The sequence below is a fragment of the Lutjanus erythropterus genome, chromosome 12, assembly GCF_056507025.1.
Source record: "Lutjanus erythropterus isolate fLutEry1 chromosome 12, fLutEry1.hap2, whole genome shotgun sequence".
NCBI classification, from domain to species: domain Eukaryota; kingdom Metazoa; phylum Chordata; class Actinopteri; order Lutjaniformes; family Lutjanidae; genus Lutjanus; species Lutjanus erythropterus.
This window is the reverse complement of record NC_139328.1, coordinates 4,619,916-4,647,411: the sequence shown is the minus strand read 5'-3', so window position 1 is coordinate 4,647,411 and position 27,496 is coordinate 4,619,916. Positions and strand designations below refer to the sequence as shown.

The following is a 27,496-nucleotide window of genomic DNA, read 5'->3' as shown; positions in this document are numbered from 1 at the left end:
GGAAAATAATGGAGATGATATATAGTTGATATGTACATAGATTTTTATGATTATCTGCTTTTATCAGAAACACACAAGGTTATATTGTTCTGCCTTCCTCCAGCTGTTATTCCAGCCCGTTTCTTACAGCTCAGTGAACATTATACTGATCTGTGGGCGTCTTATTACCTGTAATAAACATGATGATTAATGCTCTGATTAATGGGATGATTATTACGTTTTACTGTGCAGGCAGGTATTACGTATTGCTGCACAAGGTTGTAAAAATCTGAGAATTCTTGATGCAAGATGTTCATTTTTTAAGGGGGTGAAAATGTGTGTTTTAGGGACGATCTGCAGTCCTACAGGTCTGTAACACTGACTGTGTAGTAGTTTAAATTCTTTTACCCATCAGACTCTGTGACCTGATTAGGTATTTCAGCCACATGTTGCCCTTGCACATGTTTTTATAACACTTTGTCACAGGAGTCTTCAACATTGTTCAGGACAAAGACCCCTTAGCTCAGACCTGGGCAAAATGCGGCCCAGGGACTTAATACAGCCCGCTGAAAAGTTTCATGTGGCCTGCAAGGCCATCTTGGAAATACCAAAAGCTGAAAATCTACCAAAGACACTCAATAGCATTTTGCTTACCAATAAACCATTATCAGACTTTTATTTTGAAAGGGGTCAGTGCTGTGTTCATTGGTAATGATGCTCAGTGCTGCACATCCGTGTTGTTTATGCTGTTCTTCTACTTTTGCTGCGACGATCGTTGCAGCCTGCATGGTACACTGTAAAACATCAAGTTTTGGACATCGCCAACAAAATATTAGCCCACAATTCATCACATGGCAGAAAGTCCCAACATGACGTTTGCACACCGTCACACCACACACACACAGTTCAGACAGTGTGCATGTGGCTCCAAGCTTAAGATCTACAGCGAAGATTCAGACTAAAAACATGGTGTAAATAATATTTCTTTAGCCAACTTGGCATGTCGAGGCTTTAGGAGACTTGGATTATACCAAACGAGCAGTATGGAGGCATTTTATGTTTTTATTCTGTTGTTTTGGTTTCCCTTTGAAAACTGGTCACCATTCACTTCCATTGGTTGGGAGATTCTGCAACACTGTTTTCCTGTGAAACTAAATCCGACCTTCAATCAGCATGAGGGTGAGTAGATAATGACTGAATTTTCAATTTTGTCTGAACTATCCCTTTAATATATCTTAACTTAGTGTGCTTACAATACTGTGTTGGATTCATATCAATGTGCATTTTCAAACATATGTTGCCAAACTTCCCTGCAGTAACTCTGAGGACCTGCTAGGGAACATGGACCCCCTGTTAAAGATCCAAGCTTTATCACTTCAATATTATATATTATATTCAATATAACGAAAAAGACCTAAGTGTTGACCAAATACTGACAGCTGAGGCGATGCTACATATCCTCCCTCTTCCCCCCCCCCCCCCCCCCGTACTAATAAAGGCAAGAAAGCAGGAAAAAATACTTAAATATCTCCTCCAGTCGTATTTTAATACATAAAAATACTCTGTTTTGAATAGTAATTTGTTTTTGGTCTGTTTTTATTCCTGCAAAAAATTAAATTACCTTTCCTTTTTCCATTTCGTAACTGCTGGACACAAGATGTGTCCTACTTCACAGGAGGTTTCAAGTTACCACGTTACACTTGGTGCATTTTGGATGATGAACGCCTCAAACTATTAGTGATTTCACTGAAGTTAAACTTTCCCCTTTCAGCTGATGAATGTGAAAACTACCTGCTAGAGTCAAACTTTGCACATCCATCATTCTGCACAGTAAAGGTCAAACATCCAGGCAAAGTAACAAAGAGTAAATTTGACTTGTCTTTAACTGTTTTGCAAAAAAGGAAGGTGGATTGCTTTGGGCAACAACTTTAGTGGCGTGCTGGTTCATGACATTAAGCCCTCAGGGATCAGAGGTAATTAAGAGCAGCATCACAGGCATCAGATTTGAAAATGGGTCACAAATAAAACCAATGTTAGCCACATACTGGATAAAAAAATCTTGTAAAGACTAAAAGATAAAGAAAAGACGTGAAGATGTGCAGAAGCAACCTTTGATTTTCCCTCTTACAGCCTCATAAAAAGCCTCAGAGGTTTTAACGCAGAGTCCTAAACCTGACGTTAAATGCTCCTCCTGGTCAAACTTTAAAAAAGCAGGCGGTAAGTGAGGCTCCTGAGTATTCACCCTCCATGTTGATCTGGGTCAGAAGGCCAACACCAGGAAGCCGTAACTGGAGAATGATCTGAGATTAATGGAGATGAGTCCAGTAGCTGATGACTGTCCAGGGATTATGTGAGAGCAGGGATGAGCAACGCCGAGTGGCGGCGCAGCGCCGGCTCATATAAACTTTCTCTGGCCTCCGGTGGCTGCTCTCACTTCACATAACCACGCTGCTATTTTAGTGCTCTCAGTATATTTTTCTCTGCTGCGAGATGGTTGCTACCAAAACAAGAGAAAATGTAGAATATATACATTCTGGTTGGCCAGTGACACTGTAAAAAAATCATACAGGAATTCAGTGGAATCAACTAATCTTTTCTCATTAACTTCACATAAATATACAAGTTTTATTTGTTTAAGTTAAACATTAATGCTATTTTATTTTTCTTTAATTTATTTTCAGACTTATAGACACAAGTTCTTCTAACTTGAAGTCTTTTGACTTGAAATGATGAGCTGAATGAATGTTCTGTACAGACTTCAATCAACTCATTAAATTAAGTTTCTAAAGACAAGCAATTTAAGAAAAGTCATGGTTGCTTTATTTTCACAAAAATAAAAACTCTGCACTGATGAAGTATTGAACACTTGTGGGTTCAACTTAATATCTTGAGTTTATTGAACATGTTTTCTCAAGAGCAACTGAATTAATATCAGGTTTATTTGACTAGAAAAGTTTATTTGTTTTGAATCATTATAAATAAATTAGCCCAGACACTAACTTTAAGTTAAAACAAATATTGTTGTCCTTTTTTTTTTAGTGCATAACAAAATACTGTGCTGTTTAAATAAATTGCAAAAACATAATTAAGTTGTATCACAGAAACATTTTTAACTCACAGCAATCACTATATTAAATTCTGAAAAATGCTCTAGGAGGATATGGTAAGAATGTGAAAATGGATTAACACACACACACACACACACACACACACACACACGCTGCAGACCTGGCAGCTCTTTATCTCCCTCTGCAGGATATCAGCCCTGAAATAATCCAGCTTTCATTCTCACAGCAGCAGCTGTATCTGTCTTAACACTCTCTGCTCTGTTGTACCTGTTGATGATGATGATGACGATGATGCACATCACACATTAGCGTTGAATTAAGGAACACACATGCAACTTTGGTAGTTTTTCAAAATGTTCTGTATATTTTTTTTTTTTTGGCAATCAAAAGATGAAAACAGCCATGGCATCCATGTTGTTTCAATGTCCCATCTGACAAAGCTGCAACACAAGGAGAGCTGGGTGTAGAGAAGGCACACAGACTACAGTATGTCGCCAGATAAAAATCAGTACCCATTCATCTGTATATTTAAATCTGCAGGTTTGGTGATGTGACCGTTAACATCCAGTAGAAAAAAATTCTGTGCGGCTCTTCCAGGTGAAGCAATGAGAGTTTTGCCGTCACACTAGCACACCTTCCTGATAAGACAAAGGTGAATTAGTTAAGAGGGCCACATTAAGCTTTTCCAACTGTTAGTTAGCAATTTATGAAGGGTAGAGAAGAACTTTAAGTGGCCGATAAAAAGCCATTAAAACCGCCATAAAACCAACCTTCAAGAAAGGGAGAGAGAGAAAAACTACATAAGCAAATTAGCAAAGTTATTACCGACCTCACCACCATTCTTTAAGTGGATACACAGCAGAGATTTTAAAGGAACAGTTCGACATTTTGGGAAACTTGCTTTCTTGCTTAGAACAGTGGTTTTCAACCTGGGTACGGGGGACCAACAGGGGTCCTTGAGTGGGTTGTAGGGCGCTCCCAGAAAAGAACATTTTAACTTTTGTCACATTATTTTTGGAAGCTGGGACAAATTGGCGGTCTGTGGTCCAATGTGCATCTATTTTGTGCATTCTTGAGTTTGGGAACCCCAGGCTTAGAAGCTCAATACCACTCTCTAATTAATTTGTTTAATGTAATACTGTAGCTGATTAGCTTAGCATAAAGACTGGAAACAGCTAGCCTTGCAATACTCACCCACCAGCACTAATTTACATGTTTTATCTCGTTAGTTTAGTCTGTACAAAAAGTGAAGTGAAAAAAAGGGTGGTCGTGTGAAAGTGACAGGCTAGCAGTTTCCCTGCTTTTAGCCTTTATGCTAAGCTAAACTAATTGGTTGCAGCCTAATATTCAAAGGATTGATATTTGAGTGAAATGAATCTTCTCATTTAAAGCTATTCAAAGGAACATTCATATTTCGTTGATTTTGGAGACCCTTGTGGACACAAACAGTAACAAAACTGCAAAAATGAAATTATCTCAATAAAAATCTTGCTTCTTTTGACCTGGCCAATGCACCACTCACTCTAACTTTGCCTGGTAAAATGTAAACATAGACTCATTTCATCTGATCTGAAGGAGAATCCGACCCAGTGGCAGGCGTTAAGAGTAGCTACATAGAAAGAGCCGCTCTTTCTTTCTCGTCTTATTTGCTTTTGAAGGTAATAATAGAGGCATCAGTAATAAACTTAGTAAGTTTCAAAACAAGTTCAAACATCCTTGTAGTAGGTTTAACTCTTAGCAAGAAAGCAAAACTTTCCCAAAATGTCAGAATATTCCTTTAAGCAGCGGAGTAAATTATTAGTGACACCATGTTTAACTGGTTCTACAATGAAAAGAACATGACAAAAACAAATCTGATTAAAAAGTGAAATGAAAGAATTGAAAGAAATGTACAAACATGATAAAAAAAAATGCACAGACTGTACCTTTAAAAGTGTGTTAACAGTATAAATGGGTTGATTTTATACTGTAGCAACGGACTGAAAAAGTAGTAAATATTTACAGCAGCAGCATCTTCACCTTGGTGTTTTTTACACACTTCAATAACATCATGTGTAAATGCTTCCTTCATGACGGAGGAAAAGCCTCTGGGCAAAGCTGCACATTACGAGTCGTTCAACGAAACACATCAAGTACAGTATAAAACATACGCACTTGCCCCGGTAAATAGTCCATGGTCACAGGATTTTTTATTTCATAAAAACCTCAAAAGTTCTCATTCAAGTCCAATAATACAGCACAGTAGTCAGTTTCTTACACTTAAAATCTCTTTTAAGTTAGTAGTGGTGGTGAGGCATGGGGATGTTGTTTCACCGTCTTTACATACAAAAGACAACCATAGTAAAGAGTTAAAATACAATCAAACACAACCAAACAGTACAGAGCCAATGAAAATGTTTCGTCTGGGTCGGAGAACAGCCGAGCCAGTCGGGAACCGAGGCCCGACCGGCTGTTGGACAGGCCGTCTCCGGACATGTGCCGGCGGACGCCCTCTGTGCAGACGACCTTTGAAATGGAAGTGAGAAAAAAGAAGTGGAGGCCGCGACCTGCAGACGAAACGCGAGCTCCCCCCCCGTCCGGTCGGCTGGCACGGACGAGAATAACGGAGCGGTCAGCAGTCTGATCGCTGCGTCAGAGGCGGATTGTTCCGCAGCTCCACATTATGTTCTCAATCACACGTACAAACCAGCCACACAGTCACCAGGAGTCTCCTTCTCGTCTCAGACTGCACATCTCGAGCCCGCGCCAAGTGACACCGCACGCGTCTCTTCAGTTTTTGGGGTAGATCTTCTCGTAGAAGAAGTTTTGTGCCAGCAGGTACAGCTCCCCGTCCTTTTCTCTGACAGCGTGTGCCCTGACAAACTGGAACTGCTCCAGTGCAAACTCATAGAACTCGTTCTCCATCTTCCAGATGGCCGACTGTTGCAGCTTGGCGATGGACTCCTTTGTGGGCGGCTTTTTCTCGCTGGTCTTCCTCAGGTGGGATTTCTTGCCTGCGATGAAAGAAGAAGAGGAGGATTACAGGGGTCCTGGTACATGAACTCAATGTGTTCCAGTACATTTAACATGAACGTAGGCATTACTATGAGTTTACTTCATAGTAGTAGTTTTTTATTTTTGTGAAAGTACTTTTGTAGCAGTTCATAAACTACATGTCACTTATATGAGCCTTTAACAGTAAACTAATTATCAGGTTTCCCTAATATAAACTGCAGTAAGACATGCCTGTCATTGTTAGTCTGACATCCAATGCAAAGTCTTCTCGTCTCTAATCTTTTAAAATAATAACAGAGTTTCAGGCTTAAAACCATGTCCATATGCACGTATAGAAGCTGCAAGTGAAATAAAATTAATTGACCTTTTTCATGGAGCCATTTTGGCATTGAATACTCGCGTAAACACAGATGTTACCCTTGATACTAATTAAGATTCTGTTCCTCGAGAGGCTCCGCTACACTGAAAGAAACAAGACGTTAAATAATATCATCATTAGTAAAGTACAGTTTCATACCAGCGTGGCTGTCGTGAAAATGTTTCATATAAATCCACAAATTCGTTGGCTGTAAATTTTCCTTCAGGCAATATATTGTTGTTTGATGTTTTTGGAAGTACACTAAATATGAAGCTGCAGCCAAGAGCTAATACCAACATTTCTTTAACATCTATTTAACCCCTATAATAAGTTAAGTGTGAAAGCATTATTATTTGCAAAACTATTTCTTGGTAATGATGCTTCAGTGGACTCTGAGTGCATCCGAATCCACATGTATACATAAATCATCCACCCACCGTTTTATTTCCTCTGATCTAGACATGTGCACCTCAACTGGTCTCTGTAGGCTATATTACCTTTTAAATTTTGTTGAGTGGTGTGAGCTGATTTCTTTATTGTAAGTATTTTTTTTTTTTATTACTTTAATGATTAGTGGGGCTGCATTCTTTTCATTTCCATGCGTGCAGTAATGTCACTGCAGCAAATGTTGTCCAGGATATTTAAGCAGCAAAACTAAAAACTGTAGTTATACACCTGACAGGATAGAGGAAACTCTCCAAAGGACACAAAATTAAATTAGCAATGAGGCTGTGCTGCTGTGCCTAATGTGTAAATGTGCACACAGTGTCTCTCTTACTGAGGAGACACACTCTATTTTCCACCCGCAACCAATCGATTCACAATGTTTATTTTTATGACCCTGCAGTGCCCACAGTTGTAATTGCGGTCCATGCATTTCTTGTCTTGTCGTGCCGTCACCATGGGGTTACCAGGCAACCAGGTGAGACACCAAGAAGTTACTGTAGCAAAGAAGAAGTCCCACACATAAGCCCATCCAAAACAAAATAATCAAACAAGATGTAACTTGTTCATTACGGTGCATTAGAGGTGCTGCTAGGCAGATTTTGTTACCTTTGGACCAAGCCAGCGTTCATGCTAAGCTAAGCTAATCTGCTGCTGATTGTATTTATTCATATTTACTGTACAGACATGAGAGTGGTATCAATATTCTCATCTAACACTCAGCAAGCAAGCAAATAAGCTTTTCCCGAAATGTCTGAAATGATTACTGCAGAAATATGGCGCAGCTTTCCATCCTGTCTGATGCGTTCTATATTTCTCTTTCGGCCCATCTTTAATTTTCCTAAATGAAAGGCAAAGGCATGTCTTAAAGCTCTTAGCGAGATTGCAAGTCAGCAAAAATGTGATAACTGAGACTACATGACTTCTGAAACAGTGATTCAGTCTTCAAATTCATTTAAAAAAAACTCGAGTACTCGGGTTTATCTGCTGCTAAAAATGATGAACGTCATACTTTCATCTACATCACTGTCAGAATTCATTCTTCTGTGCTCGCCATTATTCATTCCGGCTGCACTCATTGTAACTAATCTGTAACTACATCAGCAAGAGGCATGAGTGCATATTGATCACAATTCAATCCTCAGAGGAGCAATTCAAACGGCTAATATGCAACCACAGCACGTGCACACACACAGTTTAGCACTGCAGTGCGAACGTGCCATTAAGCCGCTTTTCAGTATATTATAACATTGGCGAAGGGAGGCAAAGGTAACAGCAAACAGCACCTGTCTTGTACAACTCAGTGGCTCCTTTGAAGAAACGTGGCAGTGCGGCCTCCAGCATCATGACAAAGTCCTCCAGCTCCTCTGTCACTCCGACCAGCATGTACTCATTCACCAGGTTGTATTTCGCCTGCTCCAGAGCCCACTGGCTGCCCACGTTCCTGCACACAGAGAGGGAGAGCTTTCTGAGTATTCTGATAAAATGCTGTCAGTTCTGATGGATGTACAACCCTGATTTTAAAAGAAGCTGTAACGCTGTAAAATACACTGCCTGGTCAAAAAAAAAAGTCACCACCTGATTTAACTCAGCAAACAGGTAAGATCCTTCCATTGGATGATTACTGCAGTGATTAATATGTTTCAGCTGAGTTTAAAAGGTTAGTTATTGAACTCTAACTGATGCAGTGAGCAGCTTCTCATTTCTTAAACGACGATGTCAGAAGACATGTCCTGTGGTCGTGGAAAAGATGTGACTCTGTTTCAGAAGAGTCAAATTATTGTCCTGCATCGAGCAAAGAAAACAACTAAGGAGACTGATGAAACTACTGAAACTGGGTTAAGAACTGTCCAACACATTATTAAAACCTGGAAGGATAGAGGTGAACCATCATCTTCAAGGAAGAAATGTGGTCAAAAAAATCTGTCATCTTGTGGTCTGATGAGTCCAGAGTTACCCTGTTCCAGAGCGATGGGGGCATCAGGGTAAGTAGTGAGGCAGATGAAGTGATGCTCCCATCATGCCTAGCGCTTACTGTACAAGCCTGTGGGGGCAGTGTTATGATCTTGGGTTGCTTCAGCTGCTCAGGTCGAGGTTCAGCGACGTTAAGAGCCCAAAACCTGAGTTCAGCTCACTACCTGAATATACTGAATGATCAGGTTTTTACATCGATGGATTTTTTTCTTCCCTGATGACACAGACATATTCCAAGATGACAATGTCAGGATTCATCAGGATCAAACTGTGAAAGAGTGGATCAGGGAGCATGAGACATCATTTTGACTCATGGACTGTCCACCACAGAGTCCAGACCTGAACCCCACTGAGAATCCCCCATCATCAATACAAGATCTTGGAGAAAAATTAATGAAATAGACAGAAAATGCCATGGTGAATGTGTGCTGAAATCAAAGCTGAAGGCAGATCAGAGTGTGTGACTTTTTTCTTTCTGCATGTGTTCCAACAGTGTGGCTTTGTACTAAAAGAGTTCAGGTACCAGTTCAGACCTGTCTCCTTTTGAAAATGTGTGGTGCATTACACAACAACAGAGACCCCAGACTGTTGAGCAACTGAAGTCGCATATCAGGCAAGAACGAGAAAGAATTTCACTTTCAGAATCTGAACAATTAATGTCCTCAGTTCCCGAACACTTACTGAGTGTTGTTAGAAGAAAATGTGATGTAACACAGTGTTAAACATGCCTCTGTCTTAACTTTTTTATAACATGGCGCAGACATTAAATTCTAAATGAGTGTTTATCAGTCTGAACAATCATTGCATTCTGTTCATATTCATATTTTAAACAGTCACAACTTTTTTGGACTCGGGTGCACATGCCGAACGACCACAACGTCTGCAAAGACCAGAGATGGGAGGAGGTGGAAGAGAGTGACAAAAGAGCAGCAGAGGGGAGCTGAAGGGTACAAAGACAGTGACAGAAAAAATGATTAAGTGAGATGTGAACAGAGTCCAGAGAGGGTTGAGACAACAGGAGGACCAGAGGACGGAGGAGAAAGGCAGGAAGGAGTGGAAAAGAAAATGAAGTCAGTGGCAGGTGTTGTCATGGGGAGGATATTAGATAATGAAAGAGGAAGTAGATTGTTTAAACCTATAAAGTAACTTTTTGGCAAAGCCTCATTAAACACAGTATTAGAGGGCTGCCAGCACCTTCACCTTTTTGTCTTCAGTGTTTATTTAATTTTTCTAAAGTGCTTTCCACTATTTTTACATGCCTCTAGTGCACCACGGCGAACTAGACCTTCAGTCGGTAACCTGCATCATAGATGGCTAAAAGATGGAGGGCAGAGTCAAGGAGCGATTAAGGAGCGCGAGAGTGATGATAGAGGGCAGGGAGAGAGAGACTGATACAGATCATCATGTAGAGAGAGCGGATCAAGGCTGAGAGAGCTATCAGAGACCTTGAGAGGGCGAGTGTAGAAGAACTGATAGAAAAGGGCCGTGAGGTTTAATGTGTTGCGTTATGAAATAAAGCCGATACACAATCCCTCCTTAACGATCCGACTGCCCGAGACGAGACGAGAGGACGAGGTTGCAGATATTCTGTGTTTTTATTTCCAACAAATTCCATTGAAAAGGTCAAAACAAACAATGAGTTACTCTGTCTCTCAATAAAACTTCCTGCAAGGGCTGGATATCATTAAAATAATTACCAGGACCCATAAAGTGATACGGATACCAATAAAGTACTACTTTATTTTTAATCTACTTCATTCGATATCCATCATGTTAACAGAAGAATTCCTGAAATAATCCTCTATGTATTTATTTTTAATTAGACACCACAGATATGTAGCGCAGCCGTACTTTCAAACAGTTTGGTGGCGTCTCAAAATGCTGAACTGCCAACGTAGACAAATCAAACACACCATGCCCGACTTCACCACAGCTGTTGCAGCAGTGTGCCAAACACATGTATTAAATCGAAAAATGCTCGTGATGACTGGCTGAGAGCAAAACGCCGCAAACAGTCACTTTTTCTTCTAGATCTGGGTACAAAAAGAATTGACCACAGGTATCATTTAACCATAAAGGTTTCAGTACTGGGGGCGACACGGTGGTGCAGCGGTTAGTAATGCCCCCCCTCCACACACACCTTTCTGTGCAGTTTGCATCTTCTCCAGGTGGATTCTCTCCAGGGACTCTGACTCCGGCTTCTTCCCACAGTTCAAAGATATGCAGCATAATAGGTAAATTGATAACTCTAAATTGCCTGTAGGTGTGAATGGTTGCCTGCTTGTATGTGCCAGGCCTGTGATGAACGGGCGACTTGTCCAGGGTGACCCCGCCTCTCACTCGGTGTCTGCTGGGATAAGCTCCAGCCCCACCACAACCCATCAAGGATAAGCAGTTATGTACAATGGATGGAAGTTTCAATACTGCTTGGGTACTGGGCTTTTTCAGCTGATACCTTAAAAGTAAGAGTCCCAAAACCCAGCTCTACTTCCCACCCTACCTGTGGTATAGCGCTTACAACACCCTTTACCTAACTAAACTAAAGTAAATAGTGCACATGCTGGGGATTCTCTTCTGCTGTAGATTAATACACATTTGAAGGAGCATGTCACTAAGTGCAACAGTTTGGCTTGCAGATGTTTTGACTATAAGACAAATCTCGATTATCACAATCTTTACGAACACATTAAGTGAAAACACAACTAAAAGTGAGTTAAATCAAGCTTTCTCCCTCGTGTACAAGAATACAAGAGAACTTAAAGATGATAATTACTGACTCAGTGTTGTCTGAGCAGAGTGCAGCGTCAGGCATTTGAAAACTTACCAGCATTCAGAGTAGTGACCACAGAAAAAAGGGATCTGGAGCCAGAGCTTCTCAGGGGCACAGTCTGATCCACCGGCTGATACACATTCATCAAACGTCTGCAACGAAAAGAGCATTTTCGAAGAAAGAGACTTGTCAAATTGTTGAAATGATCAAGGGTGTCAGTCCGTCCTAAGATGCTCATTTGACATTAAAACAGGTTTTGCTTCCTGCAATCATTCCTCCTGTTCATACAACGACTACAGCTACTTTGTCGAGCACATTTCGTGCAAAGATGCAGCCCAAAGCCCTTTACAAAACAAGCTGAGACCACAAAAAAAAGAAAAAGAAAAAAAAAGGAGTTTGTTGTTCCAGAGACAAGGTGTTTCACAGTTTATAAATATATATATATAGCCATAAAACCAGAGAGTAGCCTCACCAGACTTTTTGTGGGACACTTTAGGAACTTCTAACAGAAATGCAGTGGAAGATCTAAGAGTTCTTGTTGAGACAAAATGAGAGGCAGTCGCTGATGTATGATGCTGCTAGTTTATATTAAGGCTTTATACTGAGTATTAATCTTTGTGCCCCTCTACTATAAGAGTTACGGGAAGCCAGTCCTTGTTTCATGTAAAATGTATTCTTAAGTTTGTCTGACGCTAATGTGAGGCTGAGTTATAGTCAAATAAAGTGGATATCTTCAAACATTAGTGAGAATTTTTTGCGTAGACATTCCTCTGCTTCAGCTCATTAAGCAACACTGTGCAGGGAAAGCAAAAATGCTGTAACTCTGCAAGATAGCAAGTTGATTTGGCTTAGTCAGACTGAAGCCTTCTATCATCTTCAGAGTACATTTTTTTGCACAGAAAAAGGACTGTAGATATTATCACTTCCTTTTAAAGTGCACTAAGAACAGGAGGAGTGATTATGTGCATGAGGATACCTGACTTGAAAAACTGTGAACCTATCATTTAAAAAAAAAAGAATGAGAGCAACAATGGATTTGAACCTTTTTGTCTCCCTGTTTCCTGCGTCTCAACCCGGGCCGGTAGTCGTCCCCGAAGCGCAGGAAGTAATAATAGGACACCAGCCTTTCAATGGGGTCCCGGATCACATTTATGTAGATGGGCTTCCTCTTCACCCCAAACCTGAGAGACACGACAGTCATTGGGCTGAAATACTCACAGTATGTCTCATCATAAAAAAGCACATTATTGAGCTCTTAAATCTGCTGAGGTTCAGCACCGTTTCCTGGTGAAAGTGACAGCCTGTACATGACCACAAGGTGGAGACACCTGCACAAAGCCACAGCCGGGTGAATAAACAGTGTTGTTATTATGAGACAGTTGCAGGACAGCATATTTACTTGGTGAAGTCCAGGAAGGAGACGTGTCCGTGGTAGAAAGCCGGCTTCATTTCCCTCCACTCGGTCACATTCTTTACAAACCGCACCTGAAATGGAACAAACAGTGAATATTATTATTATTATTATTATTATTATTATTATTATCAAGAAACAGGCTTCTACATTAAAAATGAAAGGTGGGCTTCATGTTAAACTTGGTGACAGTTGTTGCTCTGACCTGGTCCTGTATGGACATGACCGGGTTGTTCTTGGTGGTGTTGATGTGCAGGACATGGTAGTGGTTCTTCCCGCACAGGTCGTAGGCGATGTTGGTGAAGGAGGTGCTGGCCGTCTTGGGCACGCGGTTGTAGATGATGACGATGTCATCTTCGCTGTCGGACGGCGACGAGGCCGACGAGTCCCGTTCCCGCAGCCCGTCCTGCGTGTGCCGCTGCTCGATCTCTCGTACCTCGTGCCTGGCGATGGCTCGCTCTGGTGGGGAAGAGAAGGAAGTTGGATGCAGGTGAGAACAGGTCGTACGGGTGAGGATTTTGTGTTGGTTTAATGCAGCAGAGAAAGATAGGGAGGAGAAAAAATGTCCTTAAGCGATTTACTCATTATACAGACTCCAACCAGCTTCAGGAGTGCTGCTCTGGAGCTGAACCTGACCTCTGACCTCACTGTGGAGCAGAATACGTGAATAGATACTTCCTGTAGAAAGTGCCAGACAGCATTACGCACTTATAAATAATACAAAGGCTGCAAGAAAGAAAAAAAAGACAAGGAGTCAAGCTGTCACAGTGGCTTTCAAAGTAAAAAAATCCAACTACCACATCCCTCGATCTTTGCTTATAACCTGGTCAATGTTTAACATGTCTCCTAACTATGCAAATAGCATCTCTGCATTTGACATCTCTGCTACAAATACACTTAAATTTCATGCTGATCCAGCTGACATTTACGATCCAGGCATTTTACCGCACAAAAGTGTGAGTCAACCTGACACAAACAACATAAACCAACTCAGTGGACTTTGAGTCCTCAATGTGCTCTGAATGAGAGAGGGGGAGAAAGAGAGAGAGAGATAGAGATAGAGATAGAGAGAGAGAGATGCCGTGTAAAAGGAAAGTTTTATCAAAAAGGCCTTTTTAGTAAAGAAATGTTTTGACAGAGAAGAGGTCAACCACACAGAATTTATTACAGAAAGTCTATCACTCATAAAAATTCCAAGTGGTGATTCAGATGTGTTTCTTAATCATAACCTGATATCCTTAAAATAATAATTTAAATCAACATCACTATATTAGTATAGTTGTATACAAGGCAACATAAATTGGCACTAAGCCATTTAAATGTTGTCAATGATTAATATGAGTTTAAAACATAATTATTTAAATATCACATAAAATAGCACTCTTATATTACTTTTAACATATTTATGACTGCCAAATTGGCACTAGTCAACATAAATGCTCAACATAAACTTGCGTGCATGTTAGAACAACAACAAGGAATTTCAGTTTAATACCGATGCCTCTTTATGATCTACATATGCAAACGAGATCATCTATTTCTATTTAGGTATTCTTAATACCTGTCACCAGGTGAGACCCTTGAAATCAGATGAAACAAGTGTGTTTACATTTTCCCAGGTAAAGTCACAGTGAGTAGCACCTCAGCCAGTTAAAAAGAAGACCTTTATTGAGAAAGTTCTATTTTTGACGTTCTATTTTGTGGTTACCGCAGCGGAAACATTATCGCTTTTGTCCACAGGGGCCTCCAAAATCAACAAAATATGCAAGTTCCTTGCAGCAGCTAGGAGGAGAGCTTGTTTTAATTGCAAAGATACTGCAAGAAACAAACCCACTAGGTAATTCTGACCCACTTACGCATTGACGGATTAACAGTTAGTGGTCGAATGTGGACAGCACTGAACCCTTTGTGTGGACATCAGACAAGGAGACATAAACCAATTTGTTACAAAAGACTGAGACGAAGAACAGATACTTAATTAAACCTTTGGGGAAATTACATGTTTTTATTCTGTGTGCGTATTTCGGTTCCGGTCCAGGAGCCATAGGCATGCATTAATGGAGAGATGTCAGACCGAGGGGGCTGCACACATATATATATACATATACATATACATATGTGTATTCAGAAGCCCCTGAGCAGTTAGGGGTTTGGTGCATTGCTCAAGGGCACCTTGGTGGTGCCTAGGAGGTGAACTGTGACCTCTCTATAATGGACACCAAGAGAAATTGCACCACCGCCTTCAGTTCTTTTCCCCTACTTGGATTTCCTAAGACTTCTGATATGTTAAAAAGGACAGGAGTTTCTGTCGCGGTTTGCGTGGGGCCATGTCTCATAATGTCTGTACTAGAAATACTCCTTAAAGATATGTTTCCGTCCTTGTCAGAGGTAACGCCGCTCTGTGAGAGACTTAACCGTAACTTTATTAAAAATGGATTTCCATTTCATTTGAACACGCTCTCTTTTGGAGAGCAGATAGCGGAAACTCCTTCCCCGCTTCACACCGAGGATCAAGAATAATGTCAAACAGGAATATTAGTTAATCATTTTGCGAGCAGCCTATTTCACGCTGCGGTACCACCTCTCTCGTTCGCTAATCACATTCAACTTTAATATCAGTCCCCTACCTTTACTTTCACTTATTTAACCGCGGAGTGAAGTGTCTGAGGCTCCCGTTTTAGATCAAATAAATGTACTGTCATGCCCAAGAACATCTTTGTGTGCTTCAGACGGTCCAGAGATAGTGTGAAATGATTCCTCCGACCTAGTTTCCTTGTCCTCTGAGAGCAGCATCGTGTAACAGGGGTAAAAAGGTGAAGAGCAAGAGGTGACATGCTGAGGGTTAGAGGTCGGTAGTTAGACGGTAAGGCTACAGTTACTTGACGGCTAACTGGAAGTTTACAGGACAGCAGTACACTATAAATGAAAGGGGGTAGAGGTTGGGGAGAGGGGGTATCTCAATCCAAACACTGCATGAAGCTGCAGAAAAGCCAGACCACGGTGCCTCAGTGTGAAAAGATTCAACACAAAGATGCCCAGGCCTTTGTTGCCCTCTGGCTTTTCTTCGTCTGAATTCACCTCAGATTGACTGGTGTTGACAATGCCTCAGAGTGCTCCGCAGGAAGGATGGAGCGAGAAGAAGAGGGGTGTTTGTGTGAGGAGGGGAGGCAGTACAACACTGGAGCACCTAATACCCGTGGGAGCACTGAGCGGAGCCAGCGGGCTCCTAAAGCCCTGCCTAAAGCCCTGCCTGGCTGCTGAGACACTGTTACAGCCTGGACTGGCCTGGCCGGGCTTTAGAGGCTGGCATCTGGCACCGGAGGCCAATTAAGATGTCATCTGTGATTCCGCCGCCCTCTCCTTCATCTGCGCGGACACACGTGGGGATACGCAACACACAGAAACACACACACACACACACACACACACACACACACACACAGAAATACTCTCACTGCCCCCTCGCTTACACCCTCCTGAGCAGCTGTTAATGTTCCACTCATCAAAGCTGGATCTGGTTACGGACGGAGCCGCGCCGCTTCCGCACGCTCGCAACTGCTGCTCCCGGGATCGAGGGCGTGGAGACGTGCCAGGTGGTTGTAATGGCCGAAGACTGTCAGCATGCAGACCAACTGTAAAGGAGACATTCATTCACGCGTCCATCCAAAGCATGCATTAGCCAACAACAACAGCAATAACAGTTGCTATGTTGGAGCTTTATGGCCGCGGCTCAAATGTCCTTTTGGGATTATTTTTATGACGGTGTACAGTGAAGGGAGACAGAGAGAGACCGTGACATTCAAAAAATAGAGTTGGAGAGCAACCCGTGACAATGCAGGTCATAAATAATAGGTGCCTTTGGTCCGATACGTACCGGTAGTACCAGGTGTCTGAGGAATTTAAAGTCTGCTTCACAGTCTGAAAGGCCCTGAAAGCATATTTCCTCAATCAGCTTCTTACTATGAGTGATGAGGTCCCACCAGAACACAAAAAGTTCTCTCTTTCTTCAAAAGTTGTGTTAATTTCACACAAAAGACTTGCTATTCTCACTAGTTTCAGTTGGAAAAAAAGGTGAACGCATGTATCTCCCTGCTCTAAATAAATATTTTTATGTTGTCAGTCAGGATTGGGCGGTATGACAGTATATACTTTAAGACAGTAGGTGGAAGAAATCTGGCAATACCACTTCCAATGTGGGAGACATTCTTTAGTGTTTCTGCTATATATTGAGGGCAGGCGGTGTAGCAAATCATGGCTGGACTCTCTCACGATCTTGCGAATCTAGCTGTCTTGCAAGGCAACATGATTTGGGCGGTAGGACTGCTTTCTACATTCTTGATACATGAGAGTGACAGTTGGTAGCAGTAATGCACCTCTAAACTGGTTTGACAACTGCCACAGAAGAAAAGAGTGACAAGAAAACATGGAGGAGGCGAGGGAAACTGTATATACAGAGCAAGATGAGTGTCTCGTGTAAGGCAGTTGTTTTTGTTTGTATAGAAATTCCAAATAAAAGAAAATATTCAAATGTGATGCAGAATGACACAGAATGGTTATTTCTGCATGGAATTTATAGAGCAATGCTGTATTGTGATATAGACTGCCTGGCCAAATAAAAGTCACACATACTAATATTTTGCCGGACCGCCTTTAGCTTTGATTACGGCACTCATTCGCCACAGCATCATTTCAATAATCTCTTGCAACGTCACAACATTTATTTCTGTCCAGAGTTGCATTAATTTTTCTCCAAGATCTTGTCTTGATGATGGGAGAGTTGGACCGCTGTGTAAAGTCTCCTCCAGAACATCCCAAAGATTCTCAGTGGGGTTCAGGTCTGGACTCTGTGGTGGACAGTCCACAAGTCAAAACGATGTCTCATGCTTCCCGATCCACTCTTTCACAGTTTGAGCCCGATGAATCCTGACATTGTCATCTTGGAATCTGTCTGTGTCATCAGGGAAGAAAAAAATCCATTGATGTAAAAACCTGCTCACTCAGTATATTCAGGTAGTGAGCTGAACTTGGTTTTTGGGCTCATAATGTTGCTGAACCTCGACCTGAGCGACTGAAGCAACCCCAGATCATAACACTGCCCCCACAGCATCACTTAATCTGCCTCTCTTCTTACCCTGATGCCCCCATCACTCTGGAACAGGGTAAATCTGGACTCATCAGACCACATGACCTTTTCCCATTATGCTCCCTAACAAACTGAAGCCTTTTTTTCTGATCAGCCTCCCTGATAAGTGGTTTTCTTATGGCTACACAGCTGTTTAGTCCCAATCCCTTGAGTTCTAATTTTCTCAGGAGTTGGTGGAGACCAAAACATAGTTTAAAGAAAGTCAATACTGAACTGACATTCTCCTGGTGGCCAGGAACACAACCTCAAAATAAATGTTAATATTATATTGCTCCGTACTGGCTGGATATGTAAGCATGTGACTATATGCTAACACGCTAACACCATAGCCATATTGACTTTAAAGTTTATCATATATCAGTGTAGAGCATGTTGCCAAAAAAAATCTGTTTTAGGATATCAAGTTTTCATGGAATTTAAATAGAAACGTACAGCTCGTGTTTTGCCCAGAGACTGTCTCTCTGTTACTCTGGATAATCCACAGACATCACTGTCAACAGTTTTCACTGGAACTATTTTCCATTGGAGAAATACTCACTTTCGAAAACTGTCGACAGCGAGGTCTGTGGATCATCCACAGTAACGGGGACATTGTTTCTGAAAGAGACCTTGGTGTAGACGGTTTCAAATGAAGAGGTTTAATGCTGAGAGTGCTACAATTTAAATTCCATACACCTCCATTGTGTCAGCAGAAGACTCAGAGCAAGATATCTCAAAAACAAGATGGACAAAAGCTACCTACACAGCTAGATACAAGGTAAGTGAGAAAATGTTTTGAGTGACTTGACTGACCACAGACTTAAACTACTTGAACTGCTGACCTCTTCAAGGCCAGACAGGAGAACATGCATCATCATGTAAGCTTTCTTTTTTGCTTTGCTATGGCATAAACACACAATTTTAAGCTTTTGTGAGCCTGCAAGGAAGGCTGCCAGTTTCTCAGTTTTTTTTTTGTTTTTTTTTTAGAGGAGGTGAAGGAGAGTGAGAAAAGACCGGGGGCTACTGTGTCCCTAACTACAACGTTCTGAACTATGTGAAGGGGCCTAGAAACCACTTGTTAAAGACATGGTGTTTTGTGGCAAATTTCCAACAACCAACAAGGAGGCGAAGCGGGCACGGAGAGGGCTTCTTAGGCTTTGTAGTAGACGCCCTATTCATTGCGAGAGTGAATACACTTGGCACAAACCTCCATATCAGAGGGCGCCACACACACACAAACTTAAGCTTAGCGCTCCCTTCTGAGGTCATTTAATTAGAGAACAAAAGCCTGAATTACTATGGCCACACAGCGGGCCTCCTTTCATTCCACATTTCCGTCAGTTTCCTCCCCTCAAGCCGTCTCTGTGCATTAAAAGCTAATTATGAACCGTGAAGCCAACACGGGTCTTAAACATTGTGACAACTACAAGCCTATTACTCCTAGTTTCATTCAAAGTGAGAGACAGGAGGAAGACAGAGCGCTGGTAGTTGAACATATTTACTGAAGCAATTTCGCGGCTGATTAGACGCAAGCATTTGAAATCATCATTCATATTCGCCGCCAGATCTGCAAAATGTGACAGGCCGTCATGTATTATTGCCATCACGTCAGATCTGATGGGATAATAAAAGTGGAGGAGAGAAGATGATCCTTTCTCCAAGCAGCTCATAAATCCATCATCTCTCCGATCCGCCGGTCGGAGCTCTGCCTCTCTCCCTCTGTCTGCTCCCCCTGAGAGGGTTAGCCCCTCGAACCGAAGCCTTGGGCTAGGTGGGTAATAGAGATTGGCTATCAGCGGCAGACTGAGGTGTACGGCTTGTATGGTTCTGCTTGGATGCCGCTGGATTGCAAAATCAATGAAGGATGACAGGGAGGAGATCTAGGTTGCTGCTGTATAAAAATCGAGTTAGTCGGCTGCTGCTGGTGCCGTTTCTGCCTCTTCCCTCTGTATGGACTTGGCTGCATGCTGCTGTTGTGCAGTGCCAGGTTTAGGGGGGACAGTTATGTCACCACTGCAGCACTCAAGAACATTTGAATAAACTGTGCACTTCCGAATTTCTAATTATTCTAATTGAGCCTTCAAATCCGTTTAGCGGAGAGTGGATTATCATCGGAGGAAACGGGAGTAAAGTCAGGCCGACGGCAAGATCCAGGCCTGACCAGAACGGAGCCAGAACCTGCATTACCGTTGTTATTTCTGTCATGACAAGGAATATGAAGCACAGTGTGAGAGGAGTCTGTTGTGCAGCTTTTCATCGCTGCTGGCAGCTGCAGAGAACTGAAAGAGGAGACAGATAAACGAGAGCGCTTTCATTAAGTGAATGTGAAGGTGTTTGGTACATTCAAAACGCCTTCGGAGCTTTCAAACAAGCTCAGAATGACAGCAAGAAGAGAGAAACAGAGACTTACAAAACCATGCACAACAGGAAACTTCCTTTAAACTTTAAACTACACCACTGCTTTTGTTCTGCACGCAGTATTTAACAGATTTTCACATTAACACTTGTTTTAGAGAAAGATAAGAAAAGAAACACATTTGAGTCGGTGTAATTGTTTGGGCAGGATTTTAGAAGGGGGGGGGGGGCATTGCTAAAGCTGAGGCATTTTTTCCCACTGGCTTTGGCACACAAGTGCGACATTGACACTGAATGAAGGGTCTCATTCACTGGTCCGTCCTCCACAGTACAGCTGGGGGAGTCGAGAGAGTGAAGAAGAGGCGAGGGAGACAAGGACAAGGACCGTGTTAGATGGAGACCGAGCAAATTGGGGTCAGACAATCGATCGACAATTGACAAATGAGCACAGCCAGGGCAGGACCAGATTAACCTGCTGTGGGGGGCCCCAGAGTAAAAGTTTACTGTTGGGCTCCTAATGATTACCCACCTCTGGTCCTCTGTGCGTTGTGCATGCGTCCTGTCACCTTCACGTTTCCATTAAGTCGACTACACATGGCACCTGCATTATACGCTCAGACACCCGACCCAGTAAAATGCTGGAATACCATTAATTTGAGTTAACTTGATTAAAGCTGCACTAATCAATATTTCTTATATCATCAATGGGTCTGATGACAAAGCTATATATGTGAGAGGTGCCCAGAGAATTATTACCCGACTCAGCACTTCAGAGCATTTTAGCTTCTTTCAGCTCATTGTTTTAGTTTTACGATTTAACCACTTTACTGTTTTGGTTCAGTCTCACCACCTCTCTCATCAGCACCGTTTCCAGCAGCAGCTAGCAGATGTTTTCAGAAAAAACAAACAAACATAAAACTAGGGCTGGACAATATATTGATCCATCTATATTGTGATATGAGACTTCTTAGATTTTGGATATTGTTATATTGTGATATTTTGCCTTTTCCGGGTTTAAAGGCTGGATTACAGTAAAGTGATGTAGTGATCTGAACTTACCAGACTGTTCTAGCCGTTCTATTACTTTTCTTTACCAACTTAGTCATTATACCCACATTACTGAAGAAGAAGGCATACTTTATTAATTTTAAATATTCTTCACTCTGTTTTAATTTTGTACATACATACACAGGCCCGAAATACACATACATGCACAAACAGGACATTCAGACATGCATCGTAGAGACGTCAGAGTGAGAGGGCTGCACACATACATATATACACATATAGTCAGGCGCCCTGAGCAGTTAGGGGTATGGTGCCTTGCTCAAGGGTGCTCAGCAGTGCCCAGGAGGTGAACTGGCACCTCAGGATTATGCGGAGACTAAAACTGAGCCAAAAAGAAAGAATACTGAATATAAATTCACCAAGTGGACAGTTGCACGACTCTGTACAAACGCTAATGTTGCTCTGTGTTTGCTAGAAGAGTAAATAATACAGAAACATGTTTGCTACATGCCATCATATCCATGCCATGTCTACAGCTAGTTCAGTAGCCAAATAATCAATAAATACTGCTTTAAACAATGTTTTCTATTCAGGAATATGCATCATGTCAGCACAAAATAAACAGAACTAATAACAGTTCTTTATATTTTAACACAAGGATGTTTTACAAGACAGAGCAGCAAGACCAGCCTTATTTGATATTGTACTTTAGTAAAAATTCCTCTAAATCAAATTACTGGATCTGATTGATATGCAGTGAACCTGGTATATTCAGAGTCCCTGTGGGTCTGAGGCACTGCTGCAAGTCTGCTCAATCTGGCTTGTTGGTAATTCAGAGAGTCACTGCATGAATGACAGGCAGCAATGACCGCTAACAACAAACACGTCTTGTCTACAAGAAGATTTGGGGAGTTTTATTTGTCATGTCCTCATATAAAATGGAGGAAATCTGGTTGATCTGACTGGGAATGCCCGAAATGGTGCTGAACGATGTATCAAAGTCAGACTGCAATAGAAGCAACAGAAAGGCTCCACTTAAAATTCAAATCAACAGATGCACCCAGTGAGGTGAAGAAGTGAAATAAAAATGTCTGGCTACATTGCAGGTTCTCGTAAATAAGACGTTTCACAGTGACGTGATATTTCCTGTCCCAGACTTGGCACTGCTGCTTTCGCGAGGCGCCATAAATACAGGCTGAAGAGTTTTTCATTGTTATGACTTTCACGGTAGTTCTGCTTTTACTAGACGGTGCAGAGGGGGAGCAGGGAAAGGTGAGGAAAACGCTGGGAGGGAAGCGTGCTGGTAAGGTCACGAGACAGATTTCCACCTACAACGCCAGGTGCACGAGTGGGGCACTCCATCCTCCAGAGAGATGCTGCCGCCGCTGCTGCTGCTGCTGCCGCGGTCGATTCAGCAAAAAATCCACGTAAAGGTCATTTATCCTGAAAAGCCTGGAAATGACGTCCCCCCCCTCCCTCCCATATGAAGTAACATGTTGAAAACAAGCGTGTTTTTGTCAGAGGATGCCAACAAAGCATTCCTCAGTCATGGAGAAGAGACAACAGTCGCCCTTGTCAGCGCTGACAGACAACACTGGACAGACAGTTTAAAGTGGTTAAGTGGTTTGGGGTATGGGTCTTAAGACCATAATTACACCATTGAGTGTCATCAAGGAGAAAGATGTTAACACTAGGAACTTCAGAAATGACCTTTTTTTGGACTCAAAAGAGTGGAGGCCTCAGCTGCGGATGGGGCGTTTTTCACTCTGTGAAGCTCATGAACTATAGATGAAAATCAAAACACAAGAGCAAACTAAAATAAGCCCCAACCACATGTGCTCCATTTATAATTCCTTGTCTAAATGCAAGCCATGTCTCTACACTAATGATAACAATCCGATATAGATAGAGATGATTATCGTCATGGTTCAACCTGCCACTTTCTCCCCTAATATGTCTTTTGTGCGATCGAAGCCCGTAGTGCTGTCTGACAGGTGAGCCAATAATGTCTGGGAAAACAGAAAGAGGAAAGAGGCCACGTGCTCGTCTGCTTCATCAAAAACAGCCAGTCAGATGAGATTATGGCGCAATTTACACAGATGGCAGATCCCATCATTCCCCTGTCTTGTTAAGTAAAGGCTGGTCTGACAGGTTGCGGAGAGGAGGGTGGGTGGGGGGGGGGGGTTGATTGGAACACATCTCATCTTGGCACAGATTGTCAATGACTAAGCACTGGGAATTAGCCAGCATTTTCAGAGACGTGTGTGCTTCAAACGGCAAGAGAGAAAATATCGGGGTGACTGTGGTCAAAAGAAGAGCCGTTAAATGTGTTTGTTAGAGGGAAAAGAAACCGCAGCAGGAATGTCTCTGTCACTGCTAAATGTTGCAGCCACAGCCTCGCAAACACCGCAGTCAAATCTGTGACAGCGTTAAGTGGGAGAAACTTGAAGCGCGTAAAATTACAGGAGCTGAATGCATAAAGATCCACACTGAAATACAACTCTCAGCTCCGCTCAGAGCCCTCACATCCTAATTGTGGTATTGCTTAGAAATTTTTTTATGGTGGTTCTGGCAGTTTTTCATTAATTTATTTGGTGCAGTTTGGGACAATTTTGCTTTTCTTTCCTTTATAAGTCACTGTTACTTATTGCTTCATGTGTAGAGTCATCTCACTCGTCATTTGTCTTTATTTTAGGCTAAGATAATTTTATTGTCTCATTGATACTGAGTGATTTTAAACTCAGCTAATAGGGATCCAAATAAAAAGTAAAGAATAAAGTATAAAAGAGGCTTTGTCCAGATGTTGAGATAAGATGTTCAAGATGTTCCAGACTCCCCTGATAATATTGGATGAGAAACAACATCGGCTACCCACATGAAAATATGAGATTCTGTGGGGGCATACTGCATAAAGCTGAGCAAATGTAGCGTTACGGTGCTCATGTGGGCAATGTAAGCTGTACTAGTGTCGAATTTGTGTTGTAATAAACATAAAGTTATTCTTTTATTCATCAAAGTGGAGACTGACCAGATGTAGGTGTTTTTCCACATCAAATTGGCATTGCCTGCAGGATTCCAGCAGAGACGGGCAAGTAAAGAGATAATCATTTTCTTTACTTTATCTTACCCTACACTGGGCTTTTATCTTACCCTGTGTACCTCTTCACAGAATCAAAATTATTTAACTAAATTGGTATTTGATATGTGAATAGCTGCACTGCACAGCAGGTTGTTTAGGACACCAGTTTGTTAGAGCTCTAACTTTTCCTGCTTCTGATGCATGAACATACGAGCACTGTCTGAAAGACAGACTAAAAAAAAAGGAGTGGGGAATTAAAACGTGTGGAGAGGATCCCAAAGCTTTCCACAGGTTATTAGATTCACAATCTAAATCTAAGACTCTCAAGAAGCCTCCAGTTGCATTAAATATATGGTGTTGTTGTGTTGTCTTTTGTCATTGATGCTGCTTTTAATTAAAGTCTGTCAGGAATATAGGAGACTTGATTTTCATTCTTCACTTCTGAGCTACAAGAAAGAGGAGGTCACAGTTTAAAAGCAGGAAGAATTTAAAGGTCCTAAAATAAAAGCCCAAAACACCTACAGCCTAAACTTTCTGTCCTGATGGAAGACATATGGACAAATAATGCAGGAGAATTTTTTGTTCTCTCTTTCACCTTTTGAATTGAATGTGTGCACTGATAGTGAATGGCCAGTCGCTCAGTAGTTTGCCTCCAAAAAGATAAAAATGATGACAGAGATTGAATTGAGGGGAAAAAAAATAATTCAAATTGGGATTACCAATATATGTGCAAATGTGCTACAAAATGGGAGGAAATTGTGTGAAAGTGTGTCTCGTTCTTCGCCCCGTGAGGATTCAGTCAGGGTTAAAGGTAAAAAAAAAAAAAATGAGATGAAGCTTCTTTGCTTACAAATTGACAAAACAAGCACAAATGTCATTGACAGAATTCCTCTGCTGCATGCCATTGCTTGAATGCTTAAAAGGACACTTCACCCTCAAATCAAAAATACATATTTTCCCCTAGTCTGTGTGCTATTTATCTATGTAGATTATTTTGGTGTGAGACACAGAGTTATGGAGATAACAGCCGTAGAGATGTCTGCCTTCCCTCCAATATAATGGGACTAGATGGCACTTGGCTTGTGGTGTTGTCCGCTGTAGGTCAGAATTGTGCCCACCCCCAACGCTAGCAGGTTGTGGTGACACCTCATTTACGGCGGCAAACCAGTGACGCAAGCTTGTGCGCAGGAGAGCAGAAAGAAAGACGTCCCTGTGTGTTCAGATCGCAGCAGCACTTTTGTAGCTTCTGACTGACTCTCTGTGGTTTGAAGTTTAGTTTCTCTCCGGCGTCGCTGTTTGTACTTTTAAGTCTTTTCAGGCTGGATGGGAGTGGTGTTAAGTAACTGCTGCATCATAATGAAAGCTTTTACATAACAAAATAATTAGGAGACTTTATTGTGAAGAATTTATAGGAAATGAAACGTGTTTTACAAACGTTTTACAAGTGCGTCACAGTCCAGACGCATCCCTTCAAGCAGGCAGCCTGTGGTAGTGGAGACGCAAATCCCTGCCGTGCTGGACTGAGACACTGAGTCAAGCTGAGCCAGCACATGTATGAAAAAGGGGCTTCAGTTAGAGATATGTAAGGTTGCCATAAATAACAGTGTTGCTGATTTCACTGTTGTCACTGCATGTTTTCAAATATCAAAAGAATTAGTAATAGAGGTGATCAGACACTTCCAGAAGGTGGGAATCTAATATATTTCAGTGTCCATATTAAGAGGTTAGAGCAGCCTGCTTGAGCAGCACAGCTCACATGTGTATCACGTGTGGATAGAGATTCTGAGTCTTGCCTATTTTATCCGTGTGACGCGCACGGCTCTCTGCAAAAACGCTCAGTGAAAATGATCTTTTGGCGGTCATATCGACATTATATCAGCAATTTGACACCTTTCACTGCAGTTTCAAGTCTATATCTGTAAAATATGTCGTACATAGTCCTCACATGCTGGAAAAAAAACACAAAGTTGGGCAAAGGGCAGCGCACTCTCTTTTTCTTTCTCTCCCTTTGGGGCAATCGCTGACTGGCTTGTGTTTACAGCTCTTCTCTTCTCTTCAAAATCTTCTGCAAATTCAATATAGAAAGACAACCGCCCCGCAACAGAAATGCTGCGAGTGTGGACACCAGAGACGTGCGAGCCGCAGCAGTTCAGCGAGGTAGCCCTCATGCAGGTATATGTACTTGGTTTGAACCAGCCGTAACAACGGAACAATGTGTACGCTGCAGTGAACTCTGCATCTGAACACGTTCAACTGACTGACAGCATGACATCTGTATTCAGAGACTTGAAGGCTGCTCTCACATAAGCGCCAGATCCACCTTTTCATCTGTATGCGCAAGAGACAAGCGGGTTCATCTTGGATACCTTGGTTTAGAAACATGGCGCTGACTACCGCCTGATGGCTAAGCTGCCTCCTGTAATACAGGGGATGTCAGTCTGTTTGCTGACGTTAAGGGATCCAATTGTCAAGCTTTTACTATTAGGGTTGGGGCCAATAGACGATGCCATTGTCAATCACCAATGGCTGACAGTCGCCAAAGCCTTCTGTATTTGAGGTAGTGTGTCCCTTCAGAGTTGCCATAAGGCAGGAGTTGCTGGTGAAGTTCTGTTGTTCACACGAGGGAGAGAAATATAAGAAGCTACCGTTGGTCATTGCACCACTATGTCTCCATGCCCTGTTCATTATTTTCTTATTAAACCTGTCTAGTTCAGCCAATCATGACGCTCGGTTGCATCGGTGGCAGCGGTGTTTCTGTCCTGCAGGCCACTGTTGGTGTGTTTCTTTCAGTCGTGCTGTTATATTTGTGCTACTGTTTTCTTGGCTACGCTTCCTCTGGTTTGCTCAGTTCCAAGCTCCAGTGGCTGAAAACTACGACTGGTGTGGAGAAAAAGACACTTTTAACCCAGGATGTATGTTTGGAGGCCGGCACAG

The 27,496-nt window shown here is 42.1% G+C and overlaps 1 protein-coding gene across 1 annotated transcript in view; it reads right to left on the bottom strand.

Moving 5' to 3' along the window:
• Window positions 1-5,205: 5,205 nt before the first annotated feature.
• The window catches only part of hs2st1a (heparan sulfate 2-O-sulfotransferase 1a), a 35,285-nt gene continuing 12,994 nt past the window's right edge, over window positions 5,206-27,496 (bottom strand). The window contains exons 3-8 of the mRNA XM_084731450.1: window positions 13,204-13,457; window positions 12,987-13,072; window positions 12,630-12,768; window positions 11,642-11,739; window positions 8,130-8,287; window positions 5,206-6,040 (exon numbers count right to left, since the gene is read on the bottom strand). Of these exons, the coding sequence (XP_084587576.1) occupies window positions 5,817-6,040; window positions 8,130-8,287; window positions 11,642-11,739; window positions 12,630-12,768; window positions 12,987-13,072; window positions 13,204-13,457 (959 nt within the window). The 3' untranslated portion in view covers window positions 5,206-5,816. The remainder of the gene's footprint in view (window positions 6,041-8,129; window positions 8,288-11,641; window positions 11,740-12,629; window positions 12,769-12,986; window positions 13,073-13,203; window positions 13,458-27,496) is intronic.